The 26,435-nt window shown below is 43.8% G+C and overlaps 1 protein-coding gene across 1 annotated transcript in view; it reads left to right on the top strand.

The window, feature by feature from the left end:
- PCNX2 (pecanex 2) overlaps positions 1–26,435 on the top strand; it is a 300,170-nt gene that overhangs the window by 60,338 nt on the left and 213,397 nt on the right. Inside the window, exons 9-12 of the mRNA XM_078434220.2 lie at positions 1,065–1,200; positions 13,878–14,023; positions 22,082–22,235; positions 22,322–22,354. Of these exons, the coding sequence (XP_078290346.1) occupies positions 1,065–1,200; positions 13,878–14,023; positions 22,082–22,235; positions 22,322–22,354 (469 nt within the window). The remainder of the gene's footprint in view (positions 1–1,064; positions 1,201–13,877; positions 14,024–22,081; positions 22,236–22,321; positions 22,355–26,435) is intronic.

Raw genomic sequence — 26,435 nt, 5'->3', positions numbered from 1 at the left:
GGGCAGAGCCTACTTGGGGATTCTCTCTCTCTCTCTCTCTCCCTGTCTCTGCCCTTCCTGTGTACTTTCACCTTATCTCTCTCTCAAAATAATTAATAAATTTTAAAACTTAAAAAAAAGTATATATATAAAAATAGAATGTGTTCTTCCTTCTTCCTTCCCAAAGCAAGGCACTGACTGGGGTGAATGGGGTTTCAGTGATCGGTGTATTACCCCTGGGGCTAGGGAGGGACCCGGTCTCTCTTCTGAAGCCATGGTCTTGGATGAGTGAATAAATGGAGCTCTGTGAGCAGGAATTCCGTCAGAAATGACTGTGGGGTGGGCAGTCAGCATTGTCTCCTCAGTTTTCGGCACCCTGCTAGAAAAGCGGATGGAAAAATACGTCCCAGTTTGTGCTTTCTGAGCCAAAGGAAAGATGCCAGGCTTGAGATTTACGAAAGACTTCTTTAAATTTACGTCTTGTCAACCCAGACGTGATTAAAGACGATAAGACTCTTTAATGTAGATTATAGCTATTCTAGTAGTGTCCTCTTTTCCAATTACGGAGGCATTTCTTGCACCTGACGCGCACTTTCTTTGCTCTGGGTGGGGTGGGAGGCGAAGGGATGCGGAGCGTGTTAGGGGGTGGAGGAGGTAGCAGAGATGGCAGGTTGTCCGTGTTCCTTCCTGATTGCTGTCTTTGGAATTATCCAGACCGCCACTTACTGTTTTCACAAAATATGAAGGCAGAAACTATTGCTACCCCCTGCCCATCCATCGGATACGTAGAAAATTAAGGTTGGCATCTCTTAGAACACCAGGCATCTACCTGCCTACCCCATGGCACGCAGCAGATCTGGACAGCCTGAGTAATTTGCATGTGTGCAAGATGATTGCCCTTCTGCCCGAAGAGAGCATTGCATATACAAAATCCCAGCCCTGAACTGTGCATGCAAATCTGTAAAGGTTGTAAAGGCTTATTGGCTACCTGCCCTGGGGACCCCTGGTGTCCTCGTGTTCGGGTATAATAACAGATGACTTCCACACGTCCAGGTGACCAGAGCTTTTCTTTTGCCCCTCCTCAGAGACATACAGATCAGCTCCTCCAGTACCACGACTTCTGAGAGTCAGGACCCTTCTTCCGGGGACCCCGCGGTCAGTGCGCTTCAACAACAGCTGTTGCTAATGGTGGCTCGGAGGACCCAATCGGAAACCCCGCGGGTACGTTCCAGCCTCCCTGTTTGCGAAGGTTCCAGAAGCAGGGATCTTGAAACCTGTTTCGTGGTCCGATTACCTAATGGAATTAGTCGGGTCTTGTCCTGAATTTTCCATTGCTAGGTTGTGGGTATATCGCTGCATGGTAGTCTATTGAGCGAACGTGGGAAAAAAGCCATTTAAATAACAGGTATCCTTCGCTGACACGAACAGAATTGCCATTGCCTTAATGCTCTTCTAAGTGCATTAGAAATTCATGTACCTTGATCTTTGGTTGCCAGGATGCACAGACCCCACAAGGGCTTACTTGGTTAGGATGCCTTTTTCTCACCATAGTTGGAAAACACCTGGATTTTTATTAATTTATGACGGCCTCTTATTAAACATTCAGAGATCCTTAAAGAGAAACTTGACTTGAAGAGAGACTCTATTCTTAGAGCAAATGGCATTATCATCCAGGGGCTGAAAAGATGAAGCCTTCAGTTATCTTACCAAGGGGCAACTTACTAATGTTCATTCGCTTATCTGGTGCACCTTGAGTATGACTCTGGGAGAGGCAGAGCAAAGACTTCACAGCAAAAATCACACGGGAGGTGAGACGTACCACCGGACGTAAACTGAGAGCTACAGATTCAAGCAGGGCATTTCAGACAGAGAGGCTGGCGAAGGCTCCTTAGGAAGAAGGGACACCCCTGCCAGACCTTGAAGGAGAGTGACTTTCCATTGGTACAGGCTGCTGGCAAGTTAGTGGACCCTCCTGGCAATGTTTTGATGTCTCGTAGACAACCTCACCCGTGAAAAAATAATACCGTTTTGTATTTGTTTTCCTCATTGCTTAACTAAAGTTTTCCAAAAAGATGCTTGATAACACAGCGGGTTGAAATCGGTCAGGCGTGTGGGGAACAAAAGGTCACGTTATGTTGTCACTGACCTCACACTGCTCTGGAGTCCTTATTCCTGCTGCCTGGGTAGGGAGGACTAAGAGGTGCCAAGCAAGTAGAATGAGCCCTTCCAGGTGCCTGGGTGGCTCAATCAGTTAAACACCGACTCTCGATTTTGGCTGGGGTTGTGATCGTGCGGTTCGGGAGTTCAAGCCCCACATCAGGCTCTGTGCTGACAGCAAGGATACTGGTTGGGATTCTCTCTCTCTCCCTCTCTCTTTGCCCGTCCCCTGTTCACTCTCTCCCTCTCTCTCAAAATAAGTAAATAAAATGAAAAAAAAAAAAAAAAAAAAAGAATCAGCCCTTCTGGGCTTGAAGGAGTTTCTGTGGGAACAAGCATTCAGCTAATTCAAAACCTCAGTCTTCAGGGACTTCTTCCCTTCTGTGTATTCAGTCTCACCTCCGTCTCCTCCTTTCCAGGGCTTCTGGGTACAGGAAGGAGTTTTCCTGGCCCCCAGGAGGCCGGTGGAGGTGAGAGTCACGTCTTGTCATGGCTCAGATGCCTGGCCCCATCCTGGTCACCAGGTGTGCCGGTGGTACCTATGGGGAATGGCGGCTCCTGCCCAGTTAGGATGTGGTACTGGGGTCTGCGGACCCTGCCGTGAGCCCCCAGCTCTGGGCCCGGGCTTTGGTTGCATTCTCTCTGCTCTGTGCTCAGCCCCCCACAGTTACCAGACTAGTTTCCACCACAGGCTAAAGTACGTCGGGGGGCCCCACGGAATGTGGGTTTTCTCTGAGAAACTTCCGCTTTCCCTGACACAGACCTGGGGATGCTCCAGCGCCCTGCCTCTAGAATGTCAGTGCTGTATCTCCAAGGAGAGGGAGTTATAGTTATATGAAAACATCCACATGGGGGCGCCTGGGTGGCTCAGTTGGTTAAGCGTCTGACTCTTGGTTTCAGCGCAGGTCACGATCTCACGGTTCATGGGTTTGAGCCCCACATCAAGCTCCACACTGGCAGTGCGGAGCCTGCTTGGGATTCTCTCTCTCCCTCTCTCTCTGCCTGTCCCCCACCCAGTGATCTTGCTCTCAAAATAAATAAACTTAAAAAAAAAATCCACATAGTTTGGGAAGAAGTGAATGTTATTTGTTGCATGGATAGTGGAGCCCCAGGGAAACTAGGAACTTTGGATTATCAGAAATGCAAACCCACTGATTTGATATCTCAAAAACAGCGCAGGTAGAGCAGAAACTGGGAAATAACTGACTATTACATAGATAAATCAGAAAGAGTCACACTGTTCTTTACATTTAAAATTCTCTAAGTGGCATGATTATGTATATGAGTGTATAAAAAGCTGAATTATATTTAGTGTTCCATTGTTAATTACTTAACCAAATTCAGTGGCAAACTTCAGTCATTTTAACTTTTAACATTTTAAGTAAAATGTAAAAACTTTAAAGTTTTACTATATGGTGGTAGAGAAGTGGAAAAATGAAGATTGCTATCCAGGCTCATATTTAGATGCTGAGGAAATATTTACAAAGGTCTCCTATCAGAAACGATTTTTCACTTCTACTGCTTAGTTTTCTAAATTTAATTGATGCCACCAATTAGGTTTTGGCCACAAATGAAAAATTAAGTCCGTTCCCTGCTCATTCTCCCAAACACATGTAGTGAAGGGTTACGCTCTATCAGCTCTGTGCCAGGGGCAGGGGCATAGGGGCGAAAAGACTCAGCCCCTGCCTTCGAGGAGTTTATACACTGGTCAACCGGTTCAGCTACGCATGGTAGAGGTTATGGTCAGGACCGACTCAGGGGCTGCGGACCCAGGTCGGGACGCAGGAGACTAGGGAGGCTTCCTTGGTGAGGTCACAGCTCAGCTGCGATGCAGAGGAAAAGCTGAAGTGGGGCAGACACGGCTGGGACAAAGGCTCTGCTGGAAAGCAGGTGTGCTCGTGGTCCTGGCTCAGAGGCATCGGGGCAACGACATGAGGAGTTGTGCTTAGACAAGTGCAGCAAGAATAAGCAGGAAACAGGGCTCTGAAGATGAGACTATTTAGTGACTTCCCCTGCCCCATCTGCCCTCCCTCTGTCCTTCTCACTTGGCTGCTCGGTGCTCAAGAGCAACTTGTGTACTGGGAGCCCCCTCCCCCGCAACCTTATGCAAATTCCTCTCATTCCAATAAGAGACCTTTTCTACAGGCTCCAGGGGTGGCCAGGAGCTGGGCCCACACCAGAGAAGACTCTGGAGTTCTTCCCTGGCACAAATAGAATTGATGAGGTAGCCCTGCAAGGGGAGTTCTCAGGACTGGCCAGCTTCTTTCTGTATGAGGCAGGCCAGGGGAACGGGTTCTGTTCCATCACCCTGGCTGCAGGGCTTAGCTCCTGAGCACAAAGAGAAGGACCAAGCTTGGGGCACATGGGGAGCTGGTGAACTCTCTTCTGTGCTCTAGATTAGCATTGAGGGGCTGTGAGTGTTCTCAGTCACAGCCTCTCATGCATCCATGGTGTAAACTGGTACTTCTCTGTGCTTCAGTTTATCCATTATGTATTTCTAAGCACATCGGGAACAGTCTATAGATGCGTTACCATGACTTGAAAATTTTGCATCGTTCCGTTACGTTATATAAGTATTTGAGGCATCAGCGTGTAAACATCTTTATTACACTGCTGGTTGAGAGCAAGCCCAGGCCACTGGTAGACAGTGTTAGATCCTTGGGAGTATAGCATTTTCTGCTTCTTTTTATCTTTACTTGGATCTGGCTTCAAACCCGTTCGCCCTACCCCACATTAAGAAATGAGCTAGTATCGGGGCGCCTGGGTGGCTCAGTCGGTTGAACGTCCGACTTCGGCTCAGGTCATGATCTCACGGTCCGTGAGTTCGAGCCCCGCGTCGGGCTCTGTGCTGACAGCTCAGAGCCTGGAGCCCGTTTCAGATTCTGTGTCTCCCTCTTTCTGACCCTCCCCCGTTCATGCTCTCTCTCTCTCTCTCTGTCTCAAAAATGAATAAAATGTTAAAAAAAATTAAAAAAAAATAAGCTAGTATTGTATATGAGAGTACTCTGTAAACTGAGGCTTTGTGGAAGTCTATAGGATTGGCATCATCATCATTATTATTACCAGGGGTAGCATGAGAGCCGTATTTCATTGGTCCTAAACTGATCAGGGAGCGTTGCAAAGATGCCTGCAGCACTGGATCTGGGGGACGGGCGCTCGAGGTTAACATGAACGTAGCATTGCCATCACAGTTTGCTATCATTAAAGGATTAATGAAAATGGAAACTTTCACCTTTTACCCTATATACCACTTGTATTTTTTCCCCACAATGATGTGCTCTCGAATTGCTATTTTTTAAAATTTAAAACATCTCCAAAAGGTAAAAACATATTCCTAGATGTCTAATTTGCATGAAGTGCTATATATAATATTTTATAAACAATCCTGTCTACAAGAATATTGACATTTCCTAGCAGATGAGACGGACGAGACACCAATTATAATACCTTAACATAGTCACCAATCAGCTTACATATTCATTTATTTGAAAGTGTATTTTGACTTAAGAGATGAATATTTGCATACTCCTCATGTGTCATGTTCAGAAGTTTATTTTTTTTTTCAAATGTAAGAATATACATGATTCGTTATGATTCCTGGAATTTTGGCTGCTAAAAAGAGCCACTGTTATAATAGTATCCCGTGTGTGTTTTATACTTTTTTGTCCCTCGAAGTGTTGTTCATATCTAGATTTGACCAGCATTCCATCAGCAGATTAGGAACACTAGGTATGCGCAGGGCACGCGTTTGGTACCTCAGTACATCTCACATTTGGGATCACATTATCTTTGTAGGACACCTTGGAGGTTAGGTAATATTTAACCTTGGATTTGCCATAGGTGGAAACCAATGCAGAAGGTCCTGGTATTTGGGGTGTTGGCTGCACCCCTCCCAGCCCAGCACTCCTTTCCCTTGTCCCTTGGTCACTACTGGGATTTCGAGTTCTGTCCACCCCCTCCCCAGCAGCCTCTGCCACGATTTCTGCTAAGCCCACCTGTGCCACCAGAGTCCCTTTCCGCTTCCCAGCGCTGGGTGTGACGGCTCTTAGGAAGGGCACTTGGTGTCGCACAGGACTAACTTCCTGTGGATCTTCTTCGTTCCTCCACCACCTTCAGGAGCTGTCACGACACTTCCGCCCTTCAGAGGAGGCCTCTGGTTTAAATTCAGACAGAACATGTCTGTTCTGATGTCGACATGTAGACCCGGTCACTTACTCTCCTCCACGTAACACGCCCTCATTTATATTTTAGCTTTTATTAAGCACAGTTCATGCTCGAGGTCATAAATCTCACTCTAAAATTCCTTTAAATAACAAATTATTTGACATCTGTTATTACCCATCTTAATTATTTTTGTCAGTGTCCCTTTTCCGATGGCTTCCTCTTCAAATTGGTGTTTTTAATTCGTTTCTTCACGATTGGACTCAGACGTGTCGTCTCTTGAAGTGTTTTGCTGTCCAGATGGCTTTCACCTTACCAAGTGAGCTCTGCCTGAGCTATGGATTCCCCTGGCTTCCCCTAAGTGAGATTGCAGAAAGAAACCAGGCTTTTGCCTCTAATGGTCCTCTTCCTAGAGTACGATATTGGGGGAAGTGATCTGACCTCTCAGAGCCTCAGTTTCTCACATTTTAAATAGGGATAATAACACCTATGTGGAGTATTTCTTACAAGGTTTTGATGATTAGAGATAATATATGGCAAAATTATGCCATATAATCAGTGGCAATGATTAACATCATAAAAATTCTTAATAATTATATGGAACTCTTGAAGGTGCCGTTATTTTAAGTTATTTATTTATTTATTTTGAGAAAGAGAGAGGGGGAGAGAGAGAGAGAGAGAGAGGGAGAGAGGGAGAGAGGGAGAGACTGGGAGAGGGGCAGAGAGAAGGAGAGAGAGAGAATCCCAAGCAGGTTCTGTATTGTTGGCATAGGGCCTGAGGTGGGGCCCAGTCCCACAAACCATGAAATCATGACCTGAGCTGAAATTAAGTGTCAGATGCTTAACCAAGCTGAGCCACTCAGGTGCCCCAGAAGATGAAATTATTTGAACAGTAGAACTTTTCAGGTGTCTTGGGGGAGAGGGGTAGACCTTTACATTCTTAAGTATTTTAATATTACCAAAAATTATTTCTGGAATGTATTATATACATACTTGCCTACCTTCTTAAGCTGAGTATGCTAATCATCACTTAAGTTGCTCTTGATAATTCAGACTCATGAAGGGAGCCTTGACTTAAATACAGATCCATATGGGGAGGGTGAGCAGTGCATTTACCTTGCTTCTCCAAAAGGGCTTGTGTTCAACTTATGCCCCGCCCTCCCTATTTTTGATAATTTCTTTTTTGAAATAGTACGATAAACCTTGCTTGCCTGATCTCCCGGGAAATGTGACATGGTGGTTTTTTGGCAAGGCTTAATTGATGAATCAGAGCCAGAAATAGCGTTTTGGCCAGTGCGTCTGTGCCTTCCCATAAATCAGAGACATGGAACGCCTTCTCCGTCTCCATTGTGAGTCCTACCCCAGCCAGTCCCGTCATTGCTGATGCTGTCCGGGAGCTCTGCCCTAGACCCCCTCACTCCATACTGTCTGCAGCATTATCCATCTTACACCCTCCCATGCCTCACTTCTCGCTCTTTTTCTAAATATCTAGACATAGAGACGTTTCTACTTGTGAGTGTCACCATGTTCTCATGGCTGGTTTGCTTGTCCGCTCCCTGGGGAGTTGTTTAACCCCTTTAAGCTAGCCACTCTGTCTTGTTATCCTTTGAATTCTCAGCGTGTATTACATATAGGATCCAGCCTCTATAATCCGTACAATAAGTATTTGTTGGATGAGAGAATAAATGAATGATTGAAATGATGAGAGAAATTTGAATTTGAAATTTGTACCAGAAAACAGGCTGAGAATAATTGCTCTAATCCACTGAAGAGTTTAGCTCTGAGGTTCCTTGGTATCTAAGGCAAAAAATGAAATTCCACGAAGCTTAGTTTCTCATAAAGGAAGTTGTTATGGGCTGATTTGTACCTCAGAACATGACTGTTTGGGGAGATAGGCAATTTAAAGAAGTAATTAAGTTAAAATGAGGTCATTAGGGTCAAGCCCTAATCCAATATGGCTGGTATCCATTTTTTTTAAGTTTATTTATTTATTTTGAGAGAGACAGAGCACACAAGTTGACGGGGGGGGGCGGGGGCGGGCGGGGGGTGCAGAGAGAGAGTGAGAGAATCCCAAGCAGGCTGCGTACTGCCAGCCCAGAGTCCAATGTGGGACTCAAACCCACGAACCCTGAGATCATGACCTGAGGCAAAGTCAAGAGCCAGACGCTTAACTGACTGAGCCACCCAGGCGCCCCAGGCAGTATCCTTCTAAGCAGAGAGGATCAGGATGCAGCTACACTTGGAGGAAAGACCATGTAAAGACACAGAGAGAAGACGGCCATTAATAAGCAAAGGAGAAAGGCCTCAGGAGAAACCAATCCTCGATCACAGACTTCCAGCCTTCAGAACATCTCCATTGTTTCAGCCACCCAGTCTGTGGCACTTCGTTATAGCCACCCTAGCGAACTAACATAGAAGCCAAATCATTTTTTCTTTGCATTGACTTCTGAGATTCTTTTAAACAAGGATTTTTATTTAAGCAGCAATGAATAGCACAATATGCCAGAATCTTTAATAACTTCTGCAAAAGGTAGACATAATCGTCATGTGATTTCTTTTATACTGACCTTCCCTAACAGCAAAGCGTATATAATATTAAACCCCAACTTAAGGACAGTATTTTTCTTATAATTCAGAAAAATGCTATCCTCTGTGCTGCTGCTTGCCCTTGACCTGTTTCCCCATTGTACGTGAATTCCCAGACCACAAAACAGTAAACTGTGGTAACCCTGTGCACATATTTCTTACTGGATTTTTTTGTCCATGGAGCATAAAGGAAAAGGATGCCCTTTGTTGGGGGAGGTTTACTGTAAAGCACAAATCCATTGTCATCAACAGAAGAAGCTCTTCCTGCTGACATGACACCAGGCAGTTTCCACTAAGGTCTCTCTCATGTTGGAATAGAATCCCAGACACAAGCAGCAACTACAGTCTCCACTTTCCTGTAATAGTACAGCCAATCCGTCCTGTATGCGGCCACCCTGTATACTGCCTTCATGATGGACCAGCTGTCCCTGGCAGGGCCTTTTGATTTAATATTTTATGATCTGAATAACTTCATGTTCCATAGCTGAGTCAGTGAATTAGCATCTGGGAACAAAGAGGTGGTAAAATTGGCCTCCTCGGAGAGCTCTGCTGTGGGCTCCAGTGAAGCAGGTGCACTGCCCATATGCGTGCCAGGCACTTTGACACCAGTGACTTTCACTGAATTAGGAAAAAAAATCGGCCCAAGTATAACCTTCTGCTTTATAACTCAAGGAGAAATGTGTGCGACCTTTCAATAGCAGCTCCCCCTCCAAGGCTGTCTTCTTTACTGTCCTCATCCCTTTCCTGGTCTCGGCCCTTCTTACCAGTCTCCTGTGTCTTATGGGAGTCAGCCTACAGGAAATTACAGCCTATCTTAAATCCTGTTTGGAAGAATACAGAGCCAAAGCAAACAAATAAAAGTACAGATTAGAATGAGCTAGGACTTTCACTTCTGGGTATATATCCAAAAGAATTAAAGCAGGGACTCAAACAGATATTTCCACGCCCATGCTCATAGCAACATTCTTACCAATAGCCAGGGGGTGGAAGCGACCCAAGTGTCCATCGACAGATGAACGCATAAACAAAATGTGGTACATCCTTACAATGGAATACTCAACCTTAAAGAGGGAGGAAGTCTGACACAGGCTACAACATAGATGAACCTTGAGGACATTATACTAAATGAAATAAGCCAATCACAAAAGGACAAATACTGTATGATTCCACTTACTGGTGGTACCTACAGTAGTCAAAAACATAGAAAGCAGGAAGGTGGTTATCGGGCTGGGCGCAGAATGGGGAGTCAGTATTTAATGGAGATGGAGTTTCAGTTTGGGAAGATGAAAAAGTTCTAGAGATCTGTTGTATAACAATATGGATATTGTTAATACTACTGAATGGTACACTTACAAATGGTTAAGATGGTAAATTCTGTGTTGTTGCTTTTTTGTTTTTAAGCACAATTGCAAAAAAATCAAAAACAAAAACAGGCTAGAAATAGAAGATCTACAGGGAACTGGGGTGTCCAGAAAAGTCTTCCTGAAAAGCAATGGCCAACAGCAAAGGAGATCGATGGGGGCTTTGTCTTTAATGGCCTCTGCACAGAGAATGGCAAACAGCACGATGTGGCAAGTCTAACAGGAGCCTCTCCACTTAATCTGGGACTCCAAGAAGCCACATCCTACTCTTAGGACTAACTAAACACACTCTGTCAACACCATCCCCACTAAGGGGACTGCATAGAAAGCTGCCTGCCTCAAACTTTGGTGTGGGTTTGCAGCCCTTTTTCATCCTGGATCACATGGCTGATCCAAACACCTCACACAAAGAGTTTATGTTAAGATGGTGCCAGCTTGGTATTGCATTCTCGTGCCTAGCAGAAACAAAGGCGAATTTTAATCCTGAAGAGCACAGCTTTAATATTGCTGTCAAGGAATTCATTCAAATAAAGATCCAAGGAAAATACGATTAAGTGAAAAGTTATAAAATATATTAGAAAACATGAGACCATGAATAAGAGCCAGCAAAGTCAACAGAAAGCAGAAACACACTCTCAGTGGATTTAGAAGTTGTAATGATCAGATTCAGAATATGGATTAAGAATGTTTCACGTGTATAAAAGAAATAAAAGAAGGGATTGCAAATGTCAGAAGCAAAAGGCCACATAATGACCAAACAGATCTGAAAAAGCACCAGATACTAGAAATGGCCCATATATAATAAAAATAAAACTTTAAGGGATTTAATGGGAGATTTGACATGTAAGATTTGAAACAATTATGTACGTGTAGCACTGAGAGATGAAGAGGTAAATAGGAAAGAAGGTTAAGAAGCGTGGAGGTCAGGGGCATCTGGGTGTCTCAGTCGGTTAAGCATCTGTCTCTTGATTTCAACTCAGGTCACTATCTTACCATTCGTGGGTTCGAGCTCCATGTCTGGCTCTGTGCTGACTGTGCAGAGCCTGCTTGGGATTCCTTCCCTCTCTCCCTTTCTCTCTGCCCCTCCCTTTTTCTCTCCTTCTCTCTCTCTCTCTCTCTAAATAAATAAACATTAAAAAAAAAAAAAGAAATTTATAAAAAAAACAAAAAGAAAGAAGCATGGAGGTCAGGACAAGAAGGTTTACTGTTCTCCTTGTCAGAGTTCCAGAGGAGATGAAGGGAAGAGCAACAAAGCAAATATAATTTAAAATTTAAAGTTTAAGAGAACCCACAGATACAGGCATTAGTGCCTTGGCAAACTGGTGAGGAAGGGACAAACATTTTAGTAAATGGCGCTGTGACAATAGTGTTCTTTATGGGAAAGAAAACAGACCCTTATCTCATATCATGTACAGAAACCCCTGGTAGATGCATAACTTAAATGTGAAAGGCAAAGTATATAATTTTAAGTACAATTATATAATCAAATACCCTTACGACTCTGGGTAGAAAGGGATTTGATAAACAAGGTACCAAAAGTGCAAAACTTTTGTACTTTACAGGAAAAAATGGATAAATGAGATTTCACTTAAATTAAGAACACCTGTTTATCAGTAACACCGTAAGGAAAGTGAAAAGACAAGCCATAAACTGGGAAAATATCTGTAACACGCATGATTAATAAAGGTCTTGACCATATGGGTACATATATGCATATATACACACACATGCACACATAGACACATATAAGCTAATAAAAGACAAACAAGCAGCCAAAAACTAAAAGTGGATGAAGATGCTCAATTTCATTAATAATGAGGGAAATGCAAATTAGAATAAATTTGAAATATTTTATATGCCAGATTAGCAACAACTAAAAAGTACCTGATGCTCTCAAATGTTGGTGCGGATGGGGAGCGACACGATGTTTGTCTGCTGTTAGTGGGAGTACAGACTGATAGGATCACTTTAGAAATCTCATTTTTCCAAGGTGTTTTCTAGTAAATTGAACATTTCCATATCCAGTAATTGCATTTGTGCGCTTTCTGGAAGCGTCCATTTGCTTCCTAGTAAAGCTGAACGTGTGGTACAGCTGAACATTTGCATTCTTAGCAATTCCATTCCTAAGTGTATGTTAGGTGTCTGTTCTAAAGAAATCCTTGCACATATGTACCAGGAGACATTTCCAAAAATGTTCATAGCAGTGTAATAGTAAAAAAAATTTTTTTTGAAAAAAAAAAAAAGACCCTAAATATCCAACAGTAAAGCAGATAAGTAAATTATGGCATGTCCGTATAATGCAATATTATTCAACTGTGAAAATAGATGCCACAGCTGTAAAACAGCATGGATCAGGCTCAGGAACATAATGTGGAATGGAAGGGAACAAAGGCAAGTTGCAGAAGCATACATAGGCTGTGGTTTCATATCCACGAGGTTCAAAAACATAAACAGTATAGAAGTTGTGGATGTAATAAGCAGAGTAAAACAGAAGAAAACAAAAGGAATGATAAACACCAAACTCAGGACAGTGATGATCCCCGAAGGAATAGGGAAGGAGAGGTGTCCGCGGTGTGGCCCCCAGGGAACTTCTATGCTAGCGGTAATGCCCTTTTTGTTATACTGGGTGATAGCCACACAGCTATTCACTCAATTGGGGTTCGTGGGTTTTTTTAATACTCTACATACATTTAAAAGATATGTGTTTGCATTGATTCAATATTGAATGAAACTATTCATTTTTAAAAAGCATGGTACCCTAGGGGCACCTGGGTGGCTCAATTGGCTAAGCATCTGACTCTTGATTTTGTGTCAGGTCATGATCTCACGGTTTCTGGGATTTAGTCCCATGTCGGGCCCTGGCATGCATTCAGCATCTGGTTTTGAGTCTGTGAGACAGTTGAATGTCTAAGAGGTGTCTTTGTACAGGCAATAGGCTGCCACAGACTGAGTCCACCGTATTCTTTTTTATTTTCCTATTCCCAACCTTGTGCCAGGCTCAGAAGAGTTACTCATTAAGTATGTTAGACGAATCAATGAAGAGGAATTTTCTTTTCAAAATTAAATTCTTCTCCACAAGATTAGAGCCAACCAGAAATGAATCTGGGCTTAAAACATTTTGAATCTGGAATTAAATTTTCCTGTTTCTATTTTATTGGTTTAGATTTTTTCTATAGATATTTCCGTTTTTTCTTATATCAGGCCTCACCAATGACCTACAAAATTGGCAATGAAAATTTTTTTACTCTTAGTAAAATTTAAATATTTATTCTGATGTTGCATTAAATAACATATCTTTAAAAAATTAATCCATTTAAGATCTTTAGTTAAATTCTGATCTTTTATGAGAACTATTTTCATGGCAGTTTCTTGGCCTTGATTAACATCAGTGTTTTGATGGGAGTAGCATAAATTTAATGGTACATTATAATGGAATGGAAGTGTGTTGGTAAGAAAGACCCTTTTTGTTGATCATTATCTTTCTCTTATAGTACCCTTTTTAATGAAATATGTTGGTTTACATTTCAGAATTTGAACATCTGCTTTCTATACTGTTTTATTATGAGGTACGTTTATGACAATAACATGTCAGTATGAAACCCTTTCTCTGTTGTTTCTTTTGGTATGTAAAAGCATCTGAGTCAGGATCTGGAAGACTCGTCATGTTCTTCAACACAAGGAAAATTTAACCGAGAGCAGTTTTACAAGTTTATCATTTTCCCTGGCAAGTGGATTAAAGTCTGGTATGATCGACTTACCTTGTTGGCGTTACTTGATCGGTAAGCCACTGAGCATGCAAACGTACGGAGAAGACACAATGGGGGCATAACAGGGCACTCACATGCTTATAAAAAAGAAATTGCCACTTGCTAAGGTTCTCTGGAACATTTTCAAGAGGTATGCCTTTTGTGCTGCAAACCCAAAGGCGAAGCCGTGAGATCTTGACCACTGGAGAAATTGTAATTTAGCAATTACAGTAGGAGATTAGAGAATTGGGGGAACACTGTTCAGATTTAAGGTCGGCTCTGGGGACAGTATTATGTGTTGGTCTATTCACGGTTTGCCACATTTTTGTAGGAGGGCTTGGGGTTCATGGGTAGTGTGGGGCCTGGCTGACTGGATGCGGGCAGGGGGAGAGGAGGGCGGATGGAGCCCTGTGATTTCTAGCTTTTCTCCTCAACAGCTGAGGCTACTTCTCACTCTTGTCTGAGATACACTAAGTGGAACATTAATCTCTCCTTTAAACGCTTTACTCTTTCTCGTCTCTTCTTTCCATTGTTTGTGAAGATGAAACGCAGGGTTGGAGATGCAGTCGCTGGGCGGGGAGGGAGAAGAGGGAGGGAGAAGGTCCAGTTAGTTAAAGCACGGTGGAGACGGGGCCGGGTTGGGAACTTCCCATATCCATCCCTGCCCCCGACCTCACGATATACAAAGGATGGGATTTTCATCTTCAGGGGCTGTGCAGTTCTGATGGGAGTGTTGGTTTGAAAATCGAAGATGGCTTGAGGCACCTGGGTGGCTCAGTCAGTTAAGCGTCTGACTTTGGCTCAGGTCGCCATCTCATGGTTTGTGAGTTCGAGCCCTGCATCAGGCTCTCTGCTGTCAGTGCAGAGCCCGCCTCAGATCCTCTGTCCCCTTCTCTCTGCTGCTCCTTTACTCTCTCTTTCTCTCTCAAAAATAAATAAACATTTAAAAAAGAAAAGAAGATTCAACATCCCTTTACTGACACTGTCATCAACAAATGTGGAGTTTCACAGTTAAATGCCAGCTAGTGGGGGCAGTGGGAAAGCTGATTGCCTGCCATCCTATGGTTGGTCCCTCAGTGACTGATTGTTATAGTAATGTCTTACTAAAAAACTATAGTCATGCAAAATTACAACAGTAAATTTCAGGACCCACAAGTCAGGGAATGGAGTTATAATGGTTTTTCTAACAACACTACGTCACCCCAGAGGCACACACTTAAGATGAACATTTCAAACATAACTGGAATCATCCAAAATAACACATCCTGTTAGATGAGTTAGTTTTAGGGTTTTTTTTTTTGAAATATTAATTTCTTTTTCTGTTTAAAAGGAATTGCTGAAAGTTGGACCACCTCGTGTTAGCCCTTCATATTAAAAACAAATGTTTCTGTACATTTCTAGGTGTACATTATTTAAATGCACTTAGTGGCAACAGATTAACTGAAAATCTAATTAAAGCCTGGAAAAGGATGATGAGGATTATTACAGTTTTAAAAAGTTTACAGTTTTATAGTTTTAATCGCTTCTGTTGCAGTGGGTTTGAATTCAGTGTTAAGGGATTTGTAGAGACAGCATTACGTTCTTAGGCATGGGTCGCTCAGCTGGTACAGGGAGCCCCTGGGGATCAAGCCCCGTGCCACCACTTACCCGTGCTGTGATCTAAGGATGACTGTGAAACCTCCCTGTTCCTCAGCTTCCTGTCTGCTAAATGGGGATCATCTATATACAGGGAGATTATGAGGTTTAAATAAAATTAGCTATGGAAAGTGTCCTTTAAATATTAGCTGCTGTTGCTGTTATTATGACCTGGAATGTGGCCCAGAACCCAGAAAGAAGAAAAATAAATAAAAATAAAATAAAATTAGTGTAGCCAAAGTAGATGCTGTCAAGTCCAGACACATTTAGGCCCTTAATTCGTAGGGGAAATCATCCTGTTTTCAGAGCCCATATCAGCCTACTTTCAGGCATCTCCCAGCACACGTGGGGATCTGGTTTTCCAGTTCACGGTCAATTAAGAGGGGAGATCAGACGACATGAGGCCTGAACTGACAGCAAGCACAGAAGAAGAAAAGCCCAAACACTAACCTAGAAAAACCAAGCAGCTTGGGACCTTTGCAGGGAGAGTGTATTCCCCAAACAGGACCGTGGACCAGAATCACCTGGGAGCTTTGTGACAATACAGATTCTAGGAGTGAGAAGTCACCACTTCAGCATGGCCTTGAGTACAGTGTAGGGCTGTATTATGGCATCCCTCGCCAGCTCACCTTCTTTGTGAGGACAGTTATGATCTGAAAGGCCTGTTTAAGAAAGCAGGAACTTACACAATACATTTTTTATGATGATTGTAAAATTCCAAAAGGCATCAATAAATTACCTTTTGACATTCATTGGGGGACATTATATTTAAAATCCCCCATGGATTAATGAACTTGAGTTGCCAAATTAAAGTTTATAAGGAAGTTATGCATAATAAAAAACAAACCGTAAGGGTTGAGCAGGAAGTAGAAGAAATTGGTGAATTAAAAGCACTGAAATTGAGCTAATCATTGCTATAAACTCTCATAGCTTAAGGCTTTCTGCTTCATAATTTTCAACTTTACTCTGGAACTCAGGCTGATTTTCCTTGAAAATACTTCCTTATTCTCTGATTGTACCTTCACGGTTCCTGTGATTTCAACATCTCCTATTTGCTTTTGGTTTGGCATTCATTCTACTCAGGTGTTTTTGGACTTGTCCTTAACCTCCTTTATTTTCTCTTATACATTTTTTATTCTGCTATTACCCCATCATGCAAAACACATAGGTTTTATTTTCATTTCTCTAGTTACGATCTAAAATAAAATAAAAAGCTAAAATAAAAAGCTGCCCATCTGGGCATCGTTTTATTCATTTTTTCATTAATTCAACAAATTTAGTAAAAGGAAAAACCACCCAAACCGCAGGCACCTGCTCCATGTGAGGCTCTGCACTGGGCACTGAGAACAGAGCAGTGAGTGGAACAGGTGTGGTCCCTACCCTTGTATTCTACTGCATGAGACAGGCTGAAATAGAGTGGAATAGGTGCCGTGAAGGACACACATAAAGGCCTGGGGTAGAGGAAAGTGGGGGACAAGGGACACCATGTCAGAACAGGTGGTTGCGGAAGTGTTTCCTGAGGAGGAAACATGCAAACCAAGATAGATATAAGGCGAGGAGGCAGCCCCGTAACAAGTAGGGGGAGAATCGTTCATGCTCTTCAAACAATCTCATTGTCAGTGTCGCCATCTTGAGAACACGCTCTCATCTCTCCCATCCTCGAAAGTCCTTTTGGCCCACTTTCCCGCCAACCACTGTCTGGTATCTCTGTGCTCTTTTGCAGCAAAACTCCGTGAAGAGCTGCCTGTGCTTGTTTGTCTTCTCTCTTCTCTCATTTTCTCATAAACCCATATGTTTGCTTCCCGACTCCAACACTGCACTTGTCAAGGTCACCGTTGACTTCACTGGTCAGTCATCATTTTACTAGACCCATTTACCACCTTTGACAGAGTCGATCCTCCTCCTTGGTATGCTTCCTCTCTTGGCTTCCAGCATCCAGCCCTCTCTTGGTTTTCCTTCTGCCTAGCTGGTTACTGCTTCACGAGACAGTCACCCGTGCAGGTAGCCTCTGCCTCCTGACCCCCTTGATTTTGGGTGCTTCACGGCCCGTGGTCTCGGTCTCCTTTCTTTCTCTGTCTACCCTCTTTTCTTTAGTGATTGCATTTAGTCTCATGGCTTTAAATACTGCCGAGGTGCCAACAACTAAGATTTGGACCTACCTCCTGAATTGCAGACTTGTCTCTCCATCTACCAGCCTGACATCTCATGACCACAGTCCAAAACTGAGTTCTTTACCACTGCCCCGTCTCCCGTCTGCTCCACCAGCTGTCTTCCCCACCTCAGCTGACGACAACCCCATCCTTCTAATTTCTCAGGTTAAACATCTTGGAGTCAACCTTGTATCTTCTTTTCTTTTACACCCTCAGTCAGCCTCTCACAGGGAATCGTGTTCACTGTTTCTCCAGATGTATCTGCTACATCTTCCCACCTTTCATGTGACCACCCTTGTCTGAGCTACCTTTGTCTCTCATCAGGGCCACTGCAATAGCATCTCCTGCCTCTACCTGTTCTCCCTGTGCACTGTTTTTTTTTTTTTTTTTTTAGTTTATTTATTTATTTGGAGAGAGACGGGGTGGGGAGGGGCAGAGAGGGAGAGAGAGAATCCCAAGCAGGCTCTGCACTGTCAGCACAGAGCCTGACATGGGGCTCGATCCCACGAACCATGAGATCACGACCTGAGTAGAGATCAAGAGTCAGACGCTTAACCAATGGAGCCACCTAGGTGCCCCCCTCCCTGTACAATATTGTAACGTGCTGTTCTGCTGACCACCCTGCGGTGCCCCCCATTTCACTCATGAATGAAAGCCAAAGTGCTCAGAATGCCTCAGAGTCCCCATGATCTAGCCACTGCTTTGCTCTCTGACCTCACTTCCTGCTACTGCCATGGACTCCTTCCCACCCACACTGGTCTTCCTGCCATTCTTCACCAAGCCAGGCGTTCCTCCAGCCTTGAGGCCTTTGCATTGTCTGTTCCCTCTCCTCTCCTCTCAGATATCTGCGTGGCCATCCCCCTCGCCTTTCAAGTAGCACTTCTCTGTGGGGCTTAGCCTGACCTTCCTGCTTAAAATTACAGCAGTTCCCCACCCCCACCGCCACAGTTCTTCTCACCTTGTTCTGATCATTTTTTGATTGCGTGAATCATCCTCGAATGCTGTCTAATATCCTTATGCAGTGTGCGTATTACTTATTTCATGCCATGGCCCTCTGGAAGGAAAGCTCCAAAAGTTCTGCTCAGTGATGTATTCCAAGCCTCTGGAGCAGTGCTGAGCCCTCTTGAGTGACCAAACAAATCAACCTCCCTTCGCAAACCAGCTCCCCTTCCCAACTTCTGCCGTTGATGTTGCCATGATCCTTTCTTCCCCACATTGAAATCTTGAGACCTTCTTTGTTCTTTCAGCCAGCCTTTCACTGTGCACAATCCATTCCTTTCTGCCCTGCTCTGTGCTGTGTCTTGACATCACATTGCCTCTCCAGTTTCCCACTGCCCTCTCAGGCCCTCGTTCCTTCTCCCCTGGAGTGTTGTTTATCCCACTCTGCTCTATTTCCTCTCCAGTGCATCTTGTCAGCCTCTGCCAGATAAATCTTTCTGACTTATCTGTACTGCCTCAATCACAGAACTCCTTGCCCAGTGAGTAAACTTTTTAACCCGATATTGAAATACAGATGCATAAGGAGCCGTGAGAGTGGAGTCATGGGGTGCTGGGGCAGAGGAATGGAGTCGTGCTGGGGGAGAAACCGGTGGTGGGGGGGAATATTTTTCAGGAACGTTATTTTTCCCCCCTAAATAGGAAAAATGTCTGGTCATTTAACTGAAATTTTTGATTTAAAAAAAATTTTCCTAAGCTTTAGATATCTTTAAGTATACATTGAAATGTTATGAGCACACTAAAAACTACATAACGGATTTTATGGACCTGAACTAACAAAATATATTCAGCTCTATAAAAAGCACATAGTGGAAAACAAAAAAAAAAAATCCCATAAATTTTCCTTTCCACCAAAGGAGGAATCTTGGTCCCCCCAGGAGTTGTTTTTTTTTTCTTTTAACTTTCAACTTGAGCATGATAATATCTGAGTTCTTCACATTCTATGCGTCTTGCTTCTAAACATCTCAAGTGTCTGATTAAAAAATAAGCAAAAGGTATGAACAGACACCTCACCAAAGGAGATATACAGGTAGCAAATAAGCATATGCAGTGACATTCCACGTCGTATCATTGGGGAATTGCAAAGGTAAACAATAGTGATATGTACTGCACCCTGATTAGCATGGCCAAATCCAAAGCACCAACCACACCAAGTGTAGCCGAGGATGTGGAACAGTAGGAACTCCCTTCATAGTTAGAGGGAATCCAAGATGGCAAGGCCATTTTGGAAGATAGCTTGGTGGCTTCTTGCAAAACTGAACATGTTCTTACCATGGGACCCAGCAGTCATGCTCCTTGGTGCAAATGAGTTGAAAGCTTTGGCTAACACAAAAACCTACATATGGATATTTATAGAAGCTTTATTCATAGTTGCCAAGACTCAGAAACAACCAAGTTGTTCTTCAATAGGTGAAAGGGTAAACCATGGTACATCCATACACCATATGGATGTATTCCATATACTAAAATAGTATTCAGTGATAAAAAGAAATGAGCTATCAAGCCATATAAAGATATGAAGGAAGCTTGAATGCATCTTACTAAGTGAGAGAAACTGACCTGAAAAGGCTACCTGCTGTATGATTCCAACTGTATGACATTCTGGAAAGGAAAATCTGTGGGGACATAAAAAGATCAGTGGTTGCCAGAGGTTGGGGGAAAGCAGGGTAAATAGGCAGAAAAGGATTTTTAGGGCAGTAAAAATAATCTACATGATACTGTAATGGTGGATACATTTCACTACACATTTGTCCAAACGCATAGAATGTACAACACCAAGAATGAACCATAATGTAGACTCCTGACTTTGGTTGATAACAATGTGTCAATGTTGGTTGGTCGATAGTAACAAATGTACCACTCTGGTGGGGGATGTCGATGGGGAGGGGGCGGGTGTGTGTGTGTGTGTGTGTGCGCGTGTTTGCGGGGTGGGCTATGCGAGAACTCTTTGTACTTTCCCTCACTTTTGCTGTGAATCTGAAACTGCTCTTACAAAATAAAGTATATTAATTTGGAAAAACACAGGAGTGCCTGCTTGCCAGGAGTACAGTAGATACCTGTCCCGTTCTGAAAATCATTTAATGGGACAGATCGGTATGTTCCTGAGCGACAATTGGCGAGGTAAAAAAATATGCGTATCATTCTTGGGCTTCCTGGATGACTCGGCCGAGCATCCGACTCTTGATTTCAGTTTAGGTCATGATCTCACGGTTCGTGAGTTCAAGCCCCGTGTTGGGCTCTGTGCTGAGCGTGGAGCCTGCTTAAGATTTGCTCGCTCTCTCTCTCTCTCTCTCTCTCTCTTTCCATCTGCTCCTCTCCCCCACTCATGCTCTCTCTCTCTTTCAAAATAAATAAATAAACATTAAAAAAACCAATATGCTCAGCTTTCTTGGGAATGACCCATCTGAACTCCTGACGTTGTGGCCACACCATTCTCCCTTGCTCCATTTCAGCCTCTTCCACCCATCGCTATGCCCTCCCATGTAAAGCCTCCTCCCATAGAAGCCTTTCACCTCTAAAGTCATAGTCCCAGCCACTGACCATCCTCAAACGTTGCCAATGCCAAGCTATACCAAGCACTTGGGCCCGTCCGCTTTCTCCTGCCTAGCAGCCTCCTCTGCCCTTGTTGCCTCCCCCATTCTGCTTAGCCTCCAAGATCCAGCCTTCATCCCCTTGTCTCGGCACCTTAAAGCTCCCTTACCCTGTCTACCTTCACACCCAGCGACAGCATGCCCACCTCCGGATGGGCACACCTCTTATGCAAAGGTCCCTCTCGGTCCCAGTGAGACTGTGGTCACAACACACCTCAGTCAGACCCTCTTACACGTCAGCTCTCCAGCTCCTGAAACTGGAAGGGGATTCTGGCTGAGGAGGTTGTATCGAGGAGGGGTTTCCTGCTTCAGCCAGGTGATAAGGCACCTCCTCTGCCTCCCCCCACCTCCCGCCCGCCACACTTAAAGGAACCAGCACAGCTCTTCGTCTGAAAGACATTTCACTATCATAGGTGGAATAGTTAATTGTTCTCCCCCCAGGAAACCCAGTTTAGTGATCAAAGAGACTCATGGAGTTATATTTCGTTTCTTCCAATAACAGAAGTTCGGGATTAAAATAGGGATTTCGCTTATAAAATACAAGAATAATGAAAGAAAGAAAGAAGCCTTAAAATGCTGTTACCACATATAAAGGCATGCTTCAAAAGCTTAAAAAGCCAAACTGTTCTGTTCATGTCAGTCATTTTAGAAGCATTCAGGTATTATCTTTAGGAACAGACTCACTTTTTACTTCCTTGGTTCTTATTTATTTTCCCCAGAACTGAAGATGTCAAGGAAAATGTGCTGGCAGTTTTACTCATTGTCCTGGTTTCCCTACTCGGATTTCTGACCTTGAACCAAGGCTTTTGCAAAGACATGTGGGTGCTCCTCTTCTGCCTTGTCATGGCCAGCTGCCAGTATTCCCTGTTAAAGGCAAGACCACATCTAATTCTTACCATCACTAATGTATCCTTGAAATCATGAGATGATGACACAGACACTTCTGATTTGTGTTCTAGAGCGTTCAGCCCGACCCCGCCTCGCCAATACACGTAAGTTTCGAATAACAGGCAAGTAGCTTGTCTCGTCTGCTTGTGTTGAAGAGAGGGGAACAAAATCTGTCCAAGAGGCAAAATATATATCAATGTGCATCTATTGAATATATACATAGAAATATGAATGCATGGTTGCCGATTTCAGGCTAGATCTGAGAGCGTGGTGTGAGTGGCAGTGGTGGGGGGGGGGGGGTGTACAGGGTGGCGAGGGTCTTTTCTGTCCCGCTGGACTCATGTCAGGGTAGACCATGCAGCCCAGTGTGGGAAGGCCGGGCTCTGCAGTCAGACTGCCTGCTTTTGTTTCCTGGTTCCTCCGCTTGAACGTTGAACTCAGAAGAAGATACATGTACTTGCCATGTCTCTGTTTCTCTGCATGCAAATAAGGATGATAAAAATGCCTGTCGGGATTAAATAATCTGTTTAAATTCCTTAAAACGGTGCCTGGAACATAGACATTGCTTAGTAAGTGGGAGCTATCGTTATTGGTAATGTCAGTTGTGTAAGCATGAACCATTATTCTCTTTACATGAAGCTGATCTCCTCCTAGTCCACATTTTCGAGAGTATTGTTACTTTTCTCCCACATGATTTTGGGCTCATTTAGAACTGAGACGCTGGGTTCGCCGATACTGACCTGTTGGTGCTCCGGCATCCTTCCGTGAGCTCTGAATCACACATAGCTTCCTCTGACCCAGCCGCCCTTCCCTTGCAGGATGCTAAGTGACAGGGTCCGGCACTGTCCCTGCAGGTACCCTGGCTACCGCATGCCTTTGGTCTAATCCCCTGCCCGGTGGACCTCTCAGCTCTTAGAGGGCTTTCTCTTCTTTGTTAGGGTGAGCTGTGAGCCCCCAAGAAAACCGGAGAAAGGAAGCTTGATCTTAGCTCCATTGTGCTTTTAAAAAATTCATATCCAGGATTTAGGACTGCTTTTAAATCTGTGATAGCTCATGTTTAGCTCATAGTAATTAAGAAAAGCTTATAATTGGACGATCACATGGCATACGTTGCTATCTTGTTAAATTCCTCTGTTCCCCGTAATTGGTTTACATATAATACATCTTCTTTTTATTCCAGAGTCTGAATGTCAAGATGAGTAGAAGCAGCATAATTAGGGTATTAAGATGTATTGTTGTGATTATCGTCAGAAATCTGGGTTAGCTGGAGTGAGCAGAGATGTGGAACTCTGAAATTTTTTGTTCGAGCCCACCCTAGATGCCACGTCCTCCCCTTCTGCTTCAGTAAATAAACCCTCCTTTCTAGTGATGACACCTCAGTGTCACCGTTTTTCTGGGTGACTTGGGGGAGGGGTGTTACGTGCTGTTAAACATTCATTTCCCGCATGTACCTTCAGCAATAATGCAGAACATGCTAGTAAAGGTGGATGGTGAATACAGCTGCATAATCCCTGTGGATTTGTCAAGTCTGTTAGCAACAACCCTATGTCATCGCTCTAAGTTGGAGTTATATTGTCTATGTTGGTCTAGCTCCTCGAGGACTCAGTCAAGTAGCTATTCCTTTCCCCCAAGCAAGCGTGTCATAGTGAGGGAGTTAAGAAATGACTTCTCTTGCTGTCATAGTAAGACATAGCCAGACACCTGTTTATTAATTCTTGTACACCGATTTCTAAGTAGATTAGTCCCTGATTTGATTTGGCTTTTTTTTTTTTTTTTTTTTTTTTTTTTTTTAACAGTTCTGGTGGGGAGAGAAAATACGGTAGCTGCAAAATGTTTCCTCTTGCAATCTGACTGAACCATGTAGGCATTTAGAAGGCAAATTTATTGTCTCCAGTTTATAAATGTGCAGACCTCAGAAAGGAGATGGTCAGGGGAGCTGACCAAGGCTGGGCGCAGAGATGGCTCTCAAGCCTGCTGCCGACGCCAGCCCCGGTCATCAGATGGACCAAAGTGCTTTCCAGAAATGACATTGTTTTGTACATTGTAGGGGGAGGGGTTATTAATAAATTCAGACACTTCTTGCTCTGAGAGTGATTGACCGACTTTTCTTTTTTTTTTGTTTCCTTCTGGAGAACACAGGTGGCAGATTTTGAGCAAGTTGTTAAAACCAGAAGATAGCAAAATAGAAGTCACAGTTTTGCATAACACTGTATATTTCAGATGTAAATGCAGAATTAATGACGTGCTGATAGATACGGTACAGTAGACCCTGGGCCTGAAAGAGATGTGTCTGGTTATAAAAGAAAACAGGTCTAGCAGAGCTTAAAAAGTGATGGTTCAGGTGGATACTGGCAGCATCTGAGGATCAGACTGGCAATAAAGCAGTGGATGGACGAGGAAGCTTTTTTTTTTTTTTTTTTTTTTTTTTTAATTTTTTTTTCAACGTTTTTTATTTATTTTGGGACAGAGAGAGACAGAGCATGAACGGGGAAGGGTCAGAGAGAGAGGGAGACACAGAATCGGAAACAGGCTCCAGGCTCCGAGCCATCAGCCCAGAGCCTGATGCGGGGCTCGAACTCACGGACCGCGAGATCGTGACCTGGCTGAAGTCGGACGCTTAACCGACTGCGCCACCCAGGCGCCCCGACGAGGAAGCTTTTAACTGGCGTACCCAGATCTGTGCACAGGTCTAACCAACAGCAACCACTGATGATCACCCGGGAAGCAAAATTCAGTAGGATACGTTAAGGGGCAGCAGAAAACTGGCATCTCCTGCACAGAGCCAGACTCAGGTGTCTTTCCCAGCAGCAGCAGGGATTCTGAGTTGGGGTGGCTGAGGCAGCGCCTGGGAATCTGCATTCACCGCCCTCCCTCCCCCCGACAGGGGATGACAGTGGTGGTGATCTCAAATGATACATGACAAACGCTGGGGTGGCATGCAGATTTAGGGATTTGAATCCAGCCTGACCATGTACAAAGTATGAGATCTTGGGCAAGTTAGTTCTCTGCATCTCAGGTTTTTCGTCTGTGAGAGAGGAAATCATGACAGAGGAGCATAAGGGGATTGGACAAGATAAGGTGCTCAGGTGCTCAGCACAGTATCTGATAGTACGGTGGAAGCACTTGACGAGTCTTAGCAACTTTTTTACGGCTAAACTGTGAACAAGAGCAGCCTCAGTTGGATTTGGTGAACGAGCAGATTGGACAATACATGTAATGAGCCCGGCGCAGGGCCTCGAGTGACTCAGTCCTCTGTAAATGTTTCTTTCCTTGTCTCCTTCCACTTGGCGTAGTTATCATTTCGTTGCTTACAGTACCAACTCCAAAGAGCAAGGGCTGTATCTTGTTATGTGTTCTCCTCGGTGAACTACGGCAACTATACAGAGAGGACATTTGGTACCACTTCCTGTTATATACAAAATCATCGGGAATGATTTTTGCGAATACGCTTCCGATCTTGGAACAGCTTTAGAGGTACAGAGCACTTGGGAAGATAGTACAGAGAGTTCCCACATACCCCACACCCAGTTCCCCTACTTGTTATTTACCTCTTGCATCCAGTTGTGACATTTGTCGCAAGTAGTGAGCCAATATTGATACATTGTTAGTAACCAAAGTCCATATTTTACTCAGAGTTCCTTAGTTTTAACCTGATGTGCCTTTTCTGTTTGAGGACCTCATCGAGAATAGCACATTATGTTTAGTTATCATGACAGCTTCTCAGACTTTCCTTATTTTTTGATGAGCTTGACGGTTTTGAGGAGTATTGGTCAGGGATTTTGTAGACTGCCCCTCAGTCGGGATTTATCTGATGTCTATTTTATGATTAGACCGGGGTTATAGAATTTTGGGAGCAAGACCATTGAGGGGAAAAGCCATTTTCATCACATCACGTTGAGGCTATGTACTGTCTACGTGACTTAACTGCTGTTGGTGTTGACCTTGATCACCTAGGTGGGGGTAGTGTCTGTCAGAGGAATGATATTAAATGACCTATAAAAATTTTTCTCAGTCCTCAATCTTAGAAATAAGAAGGTCAACTGAATCTTAGTGGTTCTCGACTGAAAATTAAATTAGGTTTATCTCTTCAGTTGTGTATTTCCTTTGCTCAAAAAAATAGTATTCTTTAAAGCATGAGCCACTCCAAATTGCCTTCTCTGAATGCTTTTATACTTAATTTCTGCC

The sequence above is a fragment of the Panthera onca genome, chromosome D2 (genome assembly GCF_046562875.1).
Source record: "Panthera onca isolate mPanOnc1 chromosome D2, mPanOnc1 haplotype 2, whole genome shotgun sequence".
Classification (NCBI taxonomy): domain Eukaryota; kingdom Metazoa; phylum Chordata; class Mammalia; order Carnivora; family Felidae; genus Panthera; species Panthera onca.
This window is presented reverse-complemented; position numbering and strand designations above follow the sequence as displayed.